The sequence below is a fragment of the Colobus angolensis genome, unplaced genomic scaffold (assembly GCF_000951035.1).
Source record: "Colobus angolensis palliatus isolate OR3802 unplaced genomic scaffold, Cang.pa_1.0 Scaffold12, whole genome shotgun sequence".
NCBI lineage: Eukaryota > Metazoa > Chordata > Mammalia > Primates > Cercopithecidae > Colobus > Colobus angolensis.
In genome coordinates, this window is record NW_012113141.1 from 1,274,319 (window position 1) to 1,286,713 (window position 12,395).

Here is a 12,395-nt window from a genome sequence, read left to right on the forward strand (position 1 = left end):
GCCACACTCTTAAAAAAAAAAAAAAAAAAAAAACATGAGGATAAAATAAAGGTATATTCAGATACGCAAATTATTATTTTTTTCTTTTTTTAAATTTTGGTAGAGACAAGGGCTTGCTATACTACCCAGGCTGGTCTCAAACTCCTGGCCTCAAGCAATTCTCCCACCACAGGCTCTTAAAGCACTGGGGTTACAGGTATGAGCTACCATGCCCAGTCTCCAGATGTGTAAATTCTTACAACCTCTATCTTCATTCACCATTTTCAGGAAGCTACTGAAAGATGTGTTGCCCAAAATAAGGGAGTATACCAAGAGAGAAGTTATAGAATTCAGCCAAGAGGAGCTCCCACAAAGAGGGAAGGTAAAGGAAATTCTGAGAATACCAGCAAAGGGAAACATGAGCAGTAAAGTGGACAACTCTTGAAGTTGGAGGCAAGGCATCAAAGAAAAAATAATGACCTAACCAATTACCTGATATATTTTACCACGTGGAAAACTTTATCAAGAAACTTTTTTTAATAGAGGTGTTTCAAGGTATGAGAAAACTCAAATGTTATACAACTAATTTGTTTTTAAAAAGAGAGGGGCAGCTGGGTGCGGTGGCTCACGTCTGTAATCCCAGCACTTCGGGAGGCTGAGGTGGGCGGATCACGAAGTCAGGAGTTCCAGACAAGCCTAGTCAATATGGTGAAACCCCATCTCTACTAAAAATACAAAAATCAGGTGGCACGTGCCTGTAATCTCAGCTACTCAGGAGGCTGAGGCAGAAGAATCACTTGAACCTGGGAGGTGGAGGTTGCAGTGAGTCGAGATCATGCCACTGCACTTCAGCCTGGGCAACAGAGGCAGACTCCGTCTCAAAAAAAAAAAAAAAAAAGAGGGCAATTATTAACTCCACAGGAAGAATAAAGCAGTTCAAGTAAGAAAACATAATCACAGTACCTGGCTCAGCAAGGAACAACATTTAAATAGTCCTAATAAAAAATTCAGAGTAGGGGCTAGACACGGTGGCTCACACCTGTAATCCCAGCACTTTGGGAGGCCGAGGCAGGTGAATCACCTAAGGTCAGGAGTTTGCGACCAGCCTCGCCAACATGGCGAAACTGTCTCTACTAAAAATACAAAAATTAGCCAGGTGTGGTAGGACACACCTGTAGTCCCAGCTACTCGGGAGGCTGAAGCAGAAGAATTGCTTGAACCCGGGAGGCAGAGGTTGCAGTGAGCCGAGATCGTGCCACTGCACTCCAGCCTGGGTAACACAGCGAGACCCTGTCTCAAAAAAAAAAAAAAGAAAAGAAAAAAACTAGCTGGGCTTGGTGGCAGGTGCCTGTAATTCCAACTACTGGGGAGGCTGAGGCAGGAGAATCACCGAACCCTGGAGGCAGAGGTTGCAGTGAGCTGAGATCATGCCATCGCACTCCAGCCTGGGTGAAGAAGCAAGACTCCGTCTCAAAAAAATATATAGAATAAGACAGGTGTGGTGGATCATGCTTGTAATCCCAGCACTTCAGGAGGCCAAGACCGGAGGACTGCCTGAGGACAGGAGTTCAAGACCACTCTAGACAACACAGCAGATACTGTCTCTACAAAAAATGTAAAAATTAGCCAGGCAAGGTGGCACGCGCCTGTGGTCCCAGCTACTCAGGAGGCTGAGGCAAGAGGACAGCTTAAGCGCAGGAGTGTGAGACTCCAGTGAACTATGATTGTGCCAGTGCACTCCAGCCTGGGCAACACAGCAAGACCCCATCTCAAACAAAATAATAAATAAAATAACATAAATAAAATATATATATAAAGTAAATGAATGCCACAAAAAACTTTACTTAATTATACTGGGAGACCGGAAAGACCAAAATGAGAGTGAGCAAAACTCTACATCCACCATATGAAGAAGTTAATATATAAGTCTAAAACTGCTGAATCAACAGCAAATAGTACATACTGAATATTAGTTAGAAACACAGGGATAAATGCCAGAAGAAACAGCTAAAAAACTGAAAGTAGCTCCCTTTGGGTGGCAGGAGGTAGGGCAGATAAAGGACAAGGGAGTGAAGAACAAGAGACTGCTACCATCATCGTTATTATTATTATTTATATTATTTGGTGTTAAATCTTCTTAGTATTATTTTTAAAAAATGATTTGCATGTAACATTTTTTTGTCACCCAGGCTGGCGTGCAGTAGCACGATCAAGGCTCCCTGCAGCCTCAACCTCCCAGGTTCAAGCAATCCTCCCACCTCAGCCTCCCAAGTAGTTGAGACTATAGACCTGGCTAATTTTTTCTTATTATTTAGTAGAAACAAGGTCTATGTTGCCCAGGCTGGTCTTGAACTCCTGGCCACAAGCAATCCTCCTGCCTTGGCCCCTCCAAGTGCTGGGATTACTGGTGTGAACCACCACACCCAGTACCATGTAACACTTCTTGATTTTAAAAAATGAAGTTGTTGGGTAGGAAGCCACCTGTCACTGAAGTGATCACACAGACACTGTCCTTTCTTCCATGTTGTAGCAAGAATTCAGACACATTCACAACCATACTGGTAAACTGTACCAACCACTTTCACTCACATGTATTAACCTACTCGATATTCAGAGCAACCCTAGGCAGAATCATCAGCCTATTTCAGAAGAGGAAGCTGAGGCTCAATAAGGATACATGACTTGCTGAAAGTAAAGGAACTAGTAAGTAATAGACTGGCGTAGGAACTCAAGATTCTCAAGTTCATAGGCAATTTCACTCTATCATGCCATACTTTGTAGGAAAGTAAAATTATTTCTAAGGTCAGTTTCTTTTTTTTTTTTTTTTTGAGATAGAGTCTTGTTCTGTTGCCCAGGCTGGAGTGCAATGGCGTGATCTCTGCTCATTGCAACCTCCACCGTCTGGGCTCAAGCAATTCTCCTGCCTCAGCCTCCTGAGTAGCTGGGATTACAGGCGCCCACTACCACGCCTGGCTAATTTTTGTATTTTCAGTAGAGATGGGGTTTCACCACGTTAGCCAGGCTGATATCAAACTCCTGACCTCAAATGATCCACCTGTCTCGGCCTCCCAAACAGCTGGGATTACAGGTGTAAGCCACTGCACCCGGCCTCTAAGGTCAGTTTCTAAAGGAATGTTATTAATAATGTGACTCCAGGGGTACAGGGAAGAGATGAACTCCCAGCATCCAAGGTCCTCATTCAGTGCTTTGGCCTCTATATATCCTGGGATTCATCAATAATACATTAGATTCACACAGGGCTTTACCTTCCATTGGAGACTTTCACATACCTTCCCAGTTTAGGAAAACGTTCTACTCACCTGCAATGCTTTGTTGGCTTCTTTTATGTCTTCAATTTTAAGTTTTGACCTAAAAAGATTACAAATAGGTCCAAATTTCAGTACACATATTTAAATATAGAACATTCAGTATTTCAGCAGGTATTGGTATTTCATAGGATACAAAATTATGTATAGTATATGATTTTTATGATCTTTTCTGGCTAGTGGAATATTTCATATTCTCCTATATTTTCTAAATGTCCTAAAGCAAAAATATTTTAGGTTTAAAACTTGCTTTTTAAGAAATACTGGCATTTTCATGTGATCATGACAATATTAATAGCTATCATTTATTGTAGGTTTACTCTGTGCCTTTGCAGGCATAATCTCGTGTAATCTATACAAAAACCTATTTTAAAGATGAAGAAATGTCTGATGAAGTTTAGTCACTTGTAAGAGGTCACAGAGCTGGCAACTGGGGGAGCTAGGATTCAAACCCTTGTCTGTGACCCCAAAGGGCACATGCTAACCATTATGCACGCTATTTCTCTAGCAAATACAGAAGTGCTAAGGAAGAAAACACTGTGAGCCAGGCATGGTGGCTCAGCACTTTGGGGGGCCAAGGCGGGTGAATCACCTGAGTTCAGGAGTTTGAGACCAGCCTGGTCAATATACAGTGAAACTCCATCTCTACTAAAAATACAAAAATTAGCTGGAAATAGTGGTACACGCCTGTAGTCCCAGCTACTCGGGAAGGTGAGGCAGGAGAATCGCCTGAACCCAGGAGGCAGAGGTTTCAGTGAACCAAGATCACACCACTGCACTCCAGCCTGGGTGACAGAGCGAGACGCCATCTCTCAAAAAAAGCAACAAAAAAGAAAATACTGTGGAAGACATAGCTGCAAATACTTTTCCACTTTTTTGATGGAGTCTCGTTCTGTTACCCAGGCTGCGGTGCAGTGGCACGATCTCAACTCAGCAACCTCCACCTCGTAGGTTCAAGTGATTCTCCTGCCTCAGCTTCTTGAGTAGCTGGAATCAGAGGCGCCCGTCACCACTCGAACTCCTGACTTCAAGTGATCTGCCCGTCTTGGTCTCCCAAAGTGCTGGGACTACAGGTGTGAGCCACCAAGTCTGGCACTTTTCCACCTTTTGAAAATATGTATGTTGGGCCAGGTGCAGTCGCTCATGCCTGTAATCCCAGCACTTTGGGAGACGGAGGTGAGCAGACCACCTGAGGTCAGGAAGGAGTTCAAGACCAGCCTGGCCAACATGGGTGAAACCCCATCTCTACTAAAAATACCAAAAAAATTAGCTGGACGTGGTGAGGGGCTCCTGTAATCCCAGTTACTCGGGAGGCTGAGGCAGGAAGAATCACCTGGACCGGGGAAGCAGAGGTTGCATTGAGCCGAGATTGTGCCAATGAACTCCAGCCTGGGCAACAGAGCAAGACACCACCTCAAAAAACAAGAAAAAGAAAAAAGAAAATACATATATTGGAATCAACTTACTACCAAGTGGTATAACTTTTTTTTTTTTTAAGACGGAGTTTTGCTCTTTCACTCAGGCTGGAGTGAAATAGCATGATCTCGACTCACTGCAACCTCTGCCCCCAAGATTCAAGCGATTCTCCTGCCTCAACCTCCCAACCAGCTGGGGTTGTAGGCACCCGCCACCACACCCAGCTAATTTTTGTATTTTTTGTAGAGATGGGGTTTTGCCATGTCAGCCAAGCTGTTCTCAAACTCCTGACCTCAGGTGATCCACCCACCTTGGCCTCCCAAAGTGCTAGGATTACACGTGAGCCACCATGCCCAGCCCCAATTGGTACAATTTAATTTTTTTTCTTCTTTAAAAAATAAAATACATATGTTAATGAAAATGCAAATTATAAAAAACAATAATTACCTGTGATCCCATTACCCAGAGGTAATGGGATCGTCTCTATACATCTGTGGATATATTTTAAATGGAATAATTATCTACATAGTTTTCCATAACCAGCTATTTTCACAATATATCCTGAGCAGCTTGCAGCTACTGACTTGTTACTGAGTATCTGCCATATCATTATAGTAAATGGTTACTTGGTTTATACAATGAAAAAGAATATAAAATAGTTTATATAATTATTATCTACTGTTAATCTTTTAACATGTTTCAAATTTTTCACCACAAAAGTTGTTTATTAAAATTACAATGACTAGTTCAGGCACGGTGGCTCCTACCTGTAATCCCAGCACTTTGGGATGCCAAGGTGGGCAGATCACTTGAGGTCAGGAGTTCCAGACCAGCCTGGCCAACATGGTGAAACCTCATCTCTACCAAAAACACAAAAATTAGCCAGGCATGGTGGTGTGCACCTGTAGTCCCAGCTACTCAGGTGGCTGAGGCAGGAAAATTGCTTGAACCTGGAAGGCGTAGGTTGCAATGAGCCAAGATCACACCACTGCCTTCCAGCTTGGCAACAGAGTGAGACTCTTGTCTCCAAAAAAAAAAAAAAAAAGCAAACAACAACAACAAAATTGGAATGACTAAAACATCAGTATTAATTCTCTTATAAATGAAATTCCTGAATCAAATGATATATCAGATACTAAAGCCTCTACTACTGAAGCAGAACATTAAAAATCTGCTTTGCCCTATAAAATGCTCTGCATTCCAAGACATAAAAATGAAGTGTGAGTCTTTCACCCACCTCATATTGACTCTTACGGTGGAAATAATCAATGTAAAACTACACACTGTAAAAATACTGACATAATAATCACATTTTCTTGGCTAAATTCACATCTACAAAATGTGCCTCAGGAAAACTGACTCTGTTGGGAATAGTGGCCACAACAGTGATGATTTAATTGTGCTATACAGAAAAATTGAATATGGAATTAAAGTGGCTTAATGGTATTCACCACAGAAGATGTTTTCTTGGCTGGGCACAGTGACTCACGCCTGTAATTCCAGCACTTTGGGAGGCCAAGGCAGGTGGATAACCTGAGGTCAGGAGTTCGAGATCAGCCTAGCCAACGTGGTAAAACCCTGTCTCTACTAAAAATACAAAATTACCCGGGAGTGATGGCACACACCTGTAATCCCAGCTACTCTGGAGGCTGAGGCAGGAGAAACACTTGAATCCAGGAGGCAGAGGTTGCAGTGAGCCAAGATCATGCCACTGCATGCCAGCCTGGAAGACAGAGCGACACTCGGTCTCATGTCCAGCCTGGGAAATACTTTTTTATGAAAATGTACTGGTATTGATAGATTTCTGATTTAAATGCCCTTATTCATAAATATGGACTCAAAAAAGCCTCTCTGTGATACATATTCCTAAGTGTCCTAAAGAAAGGAGCATCAGCTACAATTCCAATAACCATAATGTACAAGAATACCTTCTCAGCCAGGCATACATAATGTACAAGAATACACTTCTCCCAGGTGGCTCACACCTGTAATCCTAGCACTTTGGGAGGCCAAGGTGGGTGGATCACTTGAGGCCAGGAGTTTGAGACTAGCCTGATCAACATCGTGAAATCCCTTCTACTAAAAATACAAAATTAGCCAGGTGTGGTGGTGCACATCTGTAATCCCAGCTACTCGGGAGGCTGAGGCAGGAGATTTTGTATATATATGTATATACTAATATATACGTATATATTTACATATATACGTATATATAAATATATATAGTAGTAGTACCAGCTACTCAGGAGGCTGAGACAGGAGAATTGCTTGAACCCAGGAGGCAGAGGTTGCAGTGAGCCAAGATTGCGCCACTGCACTCCAGCCTAGGTGACAGAGCAACTCTGTCTCCAAAAAAATAGATAGATTTGGAAGGCTTTAAACATTGACTATTCTTCTGAGTAATTACTATTCTTCTGTATAATTACAGTAGACTGTCTAATTTAATAATTAAGGAAATGAAAATAAGCCTGAAAGGAAATACACATATACGAATATATGTATATACATATATGTATATATATGTATGCATGTGTGTATATATATACATATTCTCCTGTCTCAGCCTCCGAAGTAGCTGGGACTACAGGCACATGCCACCATGCCCGTCTAATTTTTGTATTTTTAGTAGAGATGGGGTTTCGCCATGTTGGACAGGCTGCCCTCGAACTCCTGACCTCAAGTGATCTGCCCACCTCAGCCTCCTAAAGTTCTGGGATTACGGGTGTGAGCCACAGCACCTGGCCCAAATCTATCTTTTTATAAGAATTCTTCAGGCCACGTGTGGTGGCTCACACCTGTAATTCCAACACTTTGTGAAGCTGAGGAGGCAGGAGGATCATTTGAGCCCAGGAGTTTGAGACCAGCCTGGGCAACAGAGTGAGACCCCACCTCCATATAAAATATATAAATAAAAATGTAAAAAAGAATCCTTCGAGTTGGATGTAGTGGCTGACACCTGTAATATTAATGCTTTTGGAAGCCAAAGCGAGAGGACTGCTTGAGGCCAGGAGTTTGAGACCAGCCTTAGGCAACATAGTGAGACTCTGTCTCTATTTAATTTTTTTAAAAAAATAATCTTTCAGGCCAGGTGCAGTGGCTCACGCCTGTAATCCCGGCAGTTTGGGAGGCCAAGGCGGGAGGATCACGAAGTCAGGAGATCAAGACCATCCTGGCTAAAACGATGAAATCCCATCTCTACTACCAAAATACAAACAAAATTAGCCAAGTGTGGTGGCAGGCGCCTGTGGAGGCTGAGGCAGGAGAATGGTGTGAACCCAGGAGGCGGAGCTTGCAGTGAGCCGAGACAGCACTACTGCACTCCAGCCTGGGCAACAGAGCAAGACTCCATCTCGGAAAAGAAAACAACAACAACAACAATAATAATCTTTCAATAATAAGCTGGTAAGAGTAAATATTTCACTTTTCAAACCCAGTAAGTAGAGGTTGCAGCAAGCCCAGATCACACCACTGCACTCCAGCCTGGGTGACAGAGTGAGACCCTGCCTCAAATAAATAAATAAATACATACATACATAAATAAAGGCAACAGCTAAACATTTATATGATCATGCCTGTAATACAACTATAAAGTCTCTATTAAGTATGAAGTGAGGGGCTGGGTGTGGTGGCTCATGCCTGTAATCCCAGCACCTTGGGAGGCCAAGGTGGGCAGATCACCTGAGGTCAGGAGTTCAAGACTAGCCTGGCCAACATGGTAATAATGCTATCTCTACTAAAAATTAGCCAGGTGTGGTGGCGGGCACCTGTAATCTCAGCTACTCAGGAGGCTGGGGCAGAAGAATCACTTAAACCCAGGAGGCAGAGGTTGCAGTGAGCTGAGATAGCACCACTGCATTCCAGCCTGGGTGACAAGAGCAAAACTCCCTTTCACACACACACAGAAAAGTATTAGTTGGGGAATGGGTGAAAAGTAACACATATTCCTAGGTTTACTATTCCATTGTTTTAATATTAAACCATTATGATCTTAGTAAATGCAAAGATGTTTATTTTTTATTGTGAGGATTGCTCACTGTTGAGTGTCTAGCACTTAGTACAGTGCCTGGCACATAGTAGAAGCTCAGTGTCTGTCAATAAATAAATGGAAAATAAGGTAATAAGCACTTTGCACAGGGTCTGCCTCAAAGTGCTCAATAAATAGACACTAGATTGGAATTGAAATCTTGCTTATCAGAACCACAATGCAAATTGTTCTTTGAAAAGCTGTAAAGACAAAAACAGCTTTATCTTTTTGAGATCTAATATTTCCTTTTGTGGTTCTAATGAATTACTCCTTCTTATGTCCTTGGAAACTGGTTGCATTATCTCTTAATGGAATCCCACCTATAGCAACTAAGTCTCCATTCTAGTATGATTTCTACTTAATTGAATATATACAAATGACATATATGTCCATATAACTAATTCTATCTAAATCAATGACAAGATGTCTACATATAGAATTGTTTGAGGTTAGCTAAACTTTGGGGATTAATACTCAGAAGAAGGGAAGTACTTGCTTTTTTATCTTAAACCTTTTTGTGCTATTTGAATGTTCTAATCATATAAAACATCAAAGAGATTTGTATCGGTGATGAGATTATGAGACATTGTTGTAGCTTTCTTTTTCTTTTTTTTTTTTTTTTGAGACGGAGTCTCGCTCTGTCGCCCAGGCTGGAGTGCAGTGGCTGGATCTCAGCTCACTGCAAGCTCCGCCTCCTGGGTTTACGTCATTCTCCTGCCTCAGCTTCCCGAGTAGCTGGGACTACAGGCGCCCACCACCTCGCCCGGCTAGTTTTTTTGTATTTTTTAGTAGAGACGGGGTTTCACCGTGTTAGCCAGGATGGTCTCGATCTCCTGGCCTCGTGATCTGCCCGTCTCGGCCTCCCAAAGTGCTGGGATTACAGGCTTGCGCCACCGCGCCTCGCCTGTAGCTTTCTTATTTTTACTTTTCCGTATTTAAAAAAGTGGGCTGGGCACAGTAGCTCACACCTGTAATCTCAGCACTCTGAGAGGTTGAGGCGGGATGATGTCTTGAGCCCAGGAGTTCAAGACCAGCTTGAGCAACATAGCAAGATCCTAACTCTACAAAAAATTTAAAAAAAAAATTAGCCAGGCAAGGTGGTGTGCGTCTGTGGTCCCAGCTACTCCAGAGGCTTGAGATAAGAAAACAGCGTGAGCCTGAGAGATCAAGGATGCAGTGAGCTGTGACTACGTCACTGCACTCCAGCCTGGGCAACTTGAGAGAAAGACTTGTTTCAAAACAAATAAAAAAAAATTAAAAAAAATTAAAGTGACTATACTTTTTAAATGTGGCAGTGGTACATTCAATACTAAATTAAACCTTCTTGAGCTTATTCCAAATATCTGGTAGTCTGTTCAATCAGGCACAAAGCTGCTAACCCAAAACACAGACCATGGGGAAATAAAGGAAAATGTGGCTGGGAACAGTGACTCACACCTGTGATCCCAGCATTTTGGGAGGCTGAGGTGGGAAGACTGCTTGAGGTCAGGAGTTTGAGACCAGCCTGGGCAACATGCAAGACCCCACCCATCTCTATAAAAAATAAAAATTAGTAGGGCATGATGGTGCATGCCTGTAGTCTCAGCTACTTGGTAAGCTGAAAGGTGAAAGGGTTGCTTGAGCCCAGGAGGTCAAGGCTGCAGTGAGTTATGATCGTACCACTACACTCCAGCCTAGGCGAGACCCTGTCTTTGAAAAAAAAAAAAGGAAATGTGAGAAAGGCAGAACACCATTTCTCCATCTTGTCTTTACAGGATCCCAATGACATTTTACTTCAACAAAGCCAAACTGTATGAAGTTAAGCCCTGTCTCCAGGAGGCATGAAACCACCTCTACTTCTCATGATGCTGGCTTCTTCTCAAAACAATCTGAAAGACAGCTCCCTGGATATTTTGAAACCTCAGCTTCTGTTTTTCTGAGAAAAATATATTAATAACTTCTGAATTCTCTGATATTGAAGAAATTGAACAAGAATGTTAGTTTTCATCTATTGGGAAATATTCAAAGCTAAGTCTACTAAAATGAGTAAAACTTTAAATATAATCTCTCTAGTCTAGTCTCATTTTTAAATCTTTATAGTTTTTGTTTTGTTTAATAGTTCATATCTTTCTCTTTTTTTTTTTTCTTTTGAGACAGAGTCTTGCTCTGTCGCCAGGCTGGAGTCAGCTCACTGCAACCTCCACCTCCTGGGTTCAAGCGATTTTTGTGCCTCAGCCTCCCAAGTAGCTGGGATTACAGGCACACGCCACCACAAGCAGTTAATTTTTGTATTTTTAGTAAAGACAGGGTTTCACCATATTGGCGAGTCTGGTCTTGAACTCCTGACCTCGTGATCCGCCCGCCTTGGCCCAGAATTACATAGTGCTGGGATTACAGGCGTGAGCCACCGCGCCCTGCCTAGTTCATATCTTTCCTGTATTTAAACTTTTCTGCCTAATAGATCTGGCACACTTATATCTTTTATAAAAGTCAATAATGGCTACTTAGTTGAAGGAAAAAAGAAATTACTCGCTAAGTTTGTTGCCGAGTTCTTGAAGAGCTTGCTCTTGTTCATGATATATTTTTTTCAACTGCTGATTTTCATCCTGGAGGTTAAGGAACTCCTTCAGAACAATAAGATAGAAAATGCAATTTAAAAGAAAGAAACAAGAAACTCCAGATTGTATATATACCATTAATCAGAAACAAACATCCTTTAGCTTTTTAAAAGAAACAAATTGTGTCCAAAGCTCTTTCCTAGCTGCTGTATGTATCAACTATTTTCCATTTACTTAATCTCTTCACTGATATTTTTTAAGATGACTAGTATATCCATTTCCTTGGTATAATGTAAATTATAATTTATCTTTTTAAATAAGTTAACATTTGTCAAGATAGAATTTTTAAAGTTTTACCACTATTTACTTTTTTAAGACTAATGATTTGTTGAGTCTCATTTCTAAGATGAGATAAGGCATCTTTCTCCTTTTGAAGATCTTCCTGCAAAGTCTGCCTCCATTCCTTCTCAATCTTCAAGTCAGTTTCCAGTTGCACCCTTGAATGACAAATAACACACAGAAGCTCAGTGCTATTTCTCACATGACAGTTGTTATGTATTCTTTACTAAAATCAACCTTTTGGTTTACTACTTTGGCCTTTGTAATGCATTTTTCAGACATTTTCTTTCACAAATATTTTTCGGTAAACAAGTTCAGCAGCACAGGGTTTTCCAATCACAAAATATTGACTCATTTGCCAGCCATGAAACAATCCTTGCTAAACCATTTACATCATTAATTAATTCCATAGACATAAATATTACATAAGCATAGAAAATGCCTTGGAAAGGCAAACACCATAATATTAAAACTGGTTACATCTTGGGAAGAGAACTAAGAGGAGGAATGTAAGATTCTAATTGTCTTACACTTCTATGCCATGTGAAAAATTTTACAAAAAACTTTATTCCAATATAAGAATTATAGCAATTGCTAAATCAGTTTAACTTCAGTAACGGCAAAATCAGCCCTGTTGCAAAGTGCTAATTTGCAAATTACTGTTGGAAGCTGAGCAATTACATGAAAGACCTAAAACCAAGCAGACATTGGGGGAAAGTCCACACTGCCTGGAAATACCAATTCTGAAAGCATTCCTGTAATCTTCTTCTTCTT

General features: G+C 41.5%; 1 protein-coding gene across 2 annotated transcripts in view; it reads right to left on the reverse strand.

The window, feature by feature from the left end:
* Positions 1-12,395, reverse strand: part of RUFY2 (RUN and FYVE domain containing 2) — a 60,377-nt gene that overhangs the window by 6,245 nt on the left and 41,737 nt on the right. For both annotated transcript variants that reach the window (XM_011927046.1, XM_011927040.1), the window contains exons 14-16: positions 11,650-11,779; positions 11,254-11,348; positions 3,300-3,348 (exon numbers count right to left, since the gene is read on the reverse strand). In XM_011927046.1, coding sequence (XP_011782436.1) covers positions 3,300-3,348; positions 11,254-11,348; positions 11,650-11,779 — 274 coding nt within the window. The remainder of the gene's footprint in view (positions 1-3,299; positions 3,349-11,253; positions 11,349-11,649; positions 11,780-12,395) is intronic.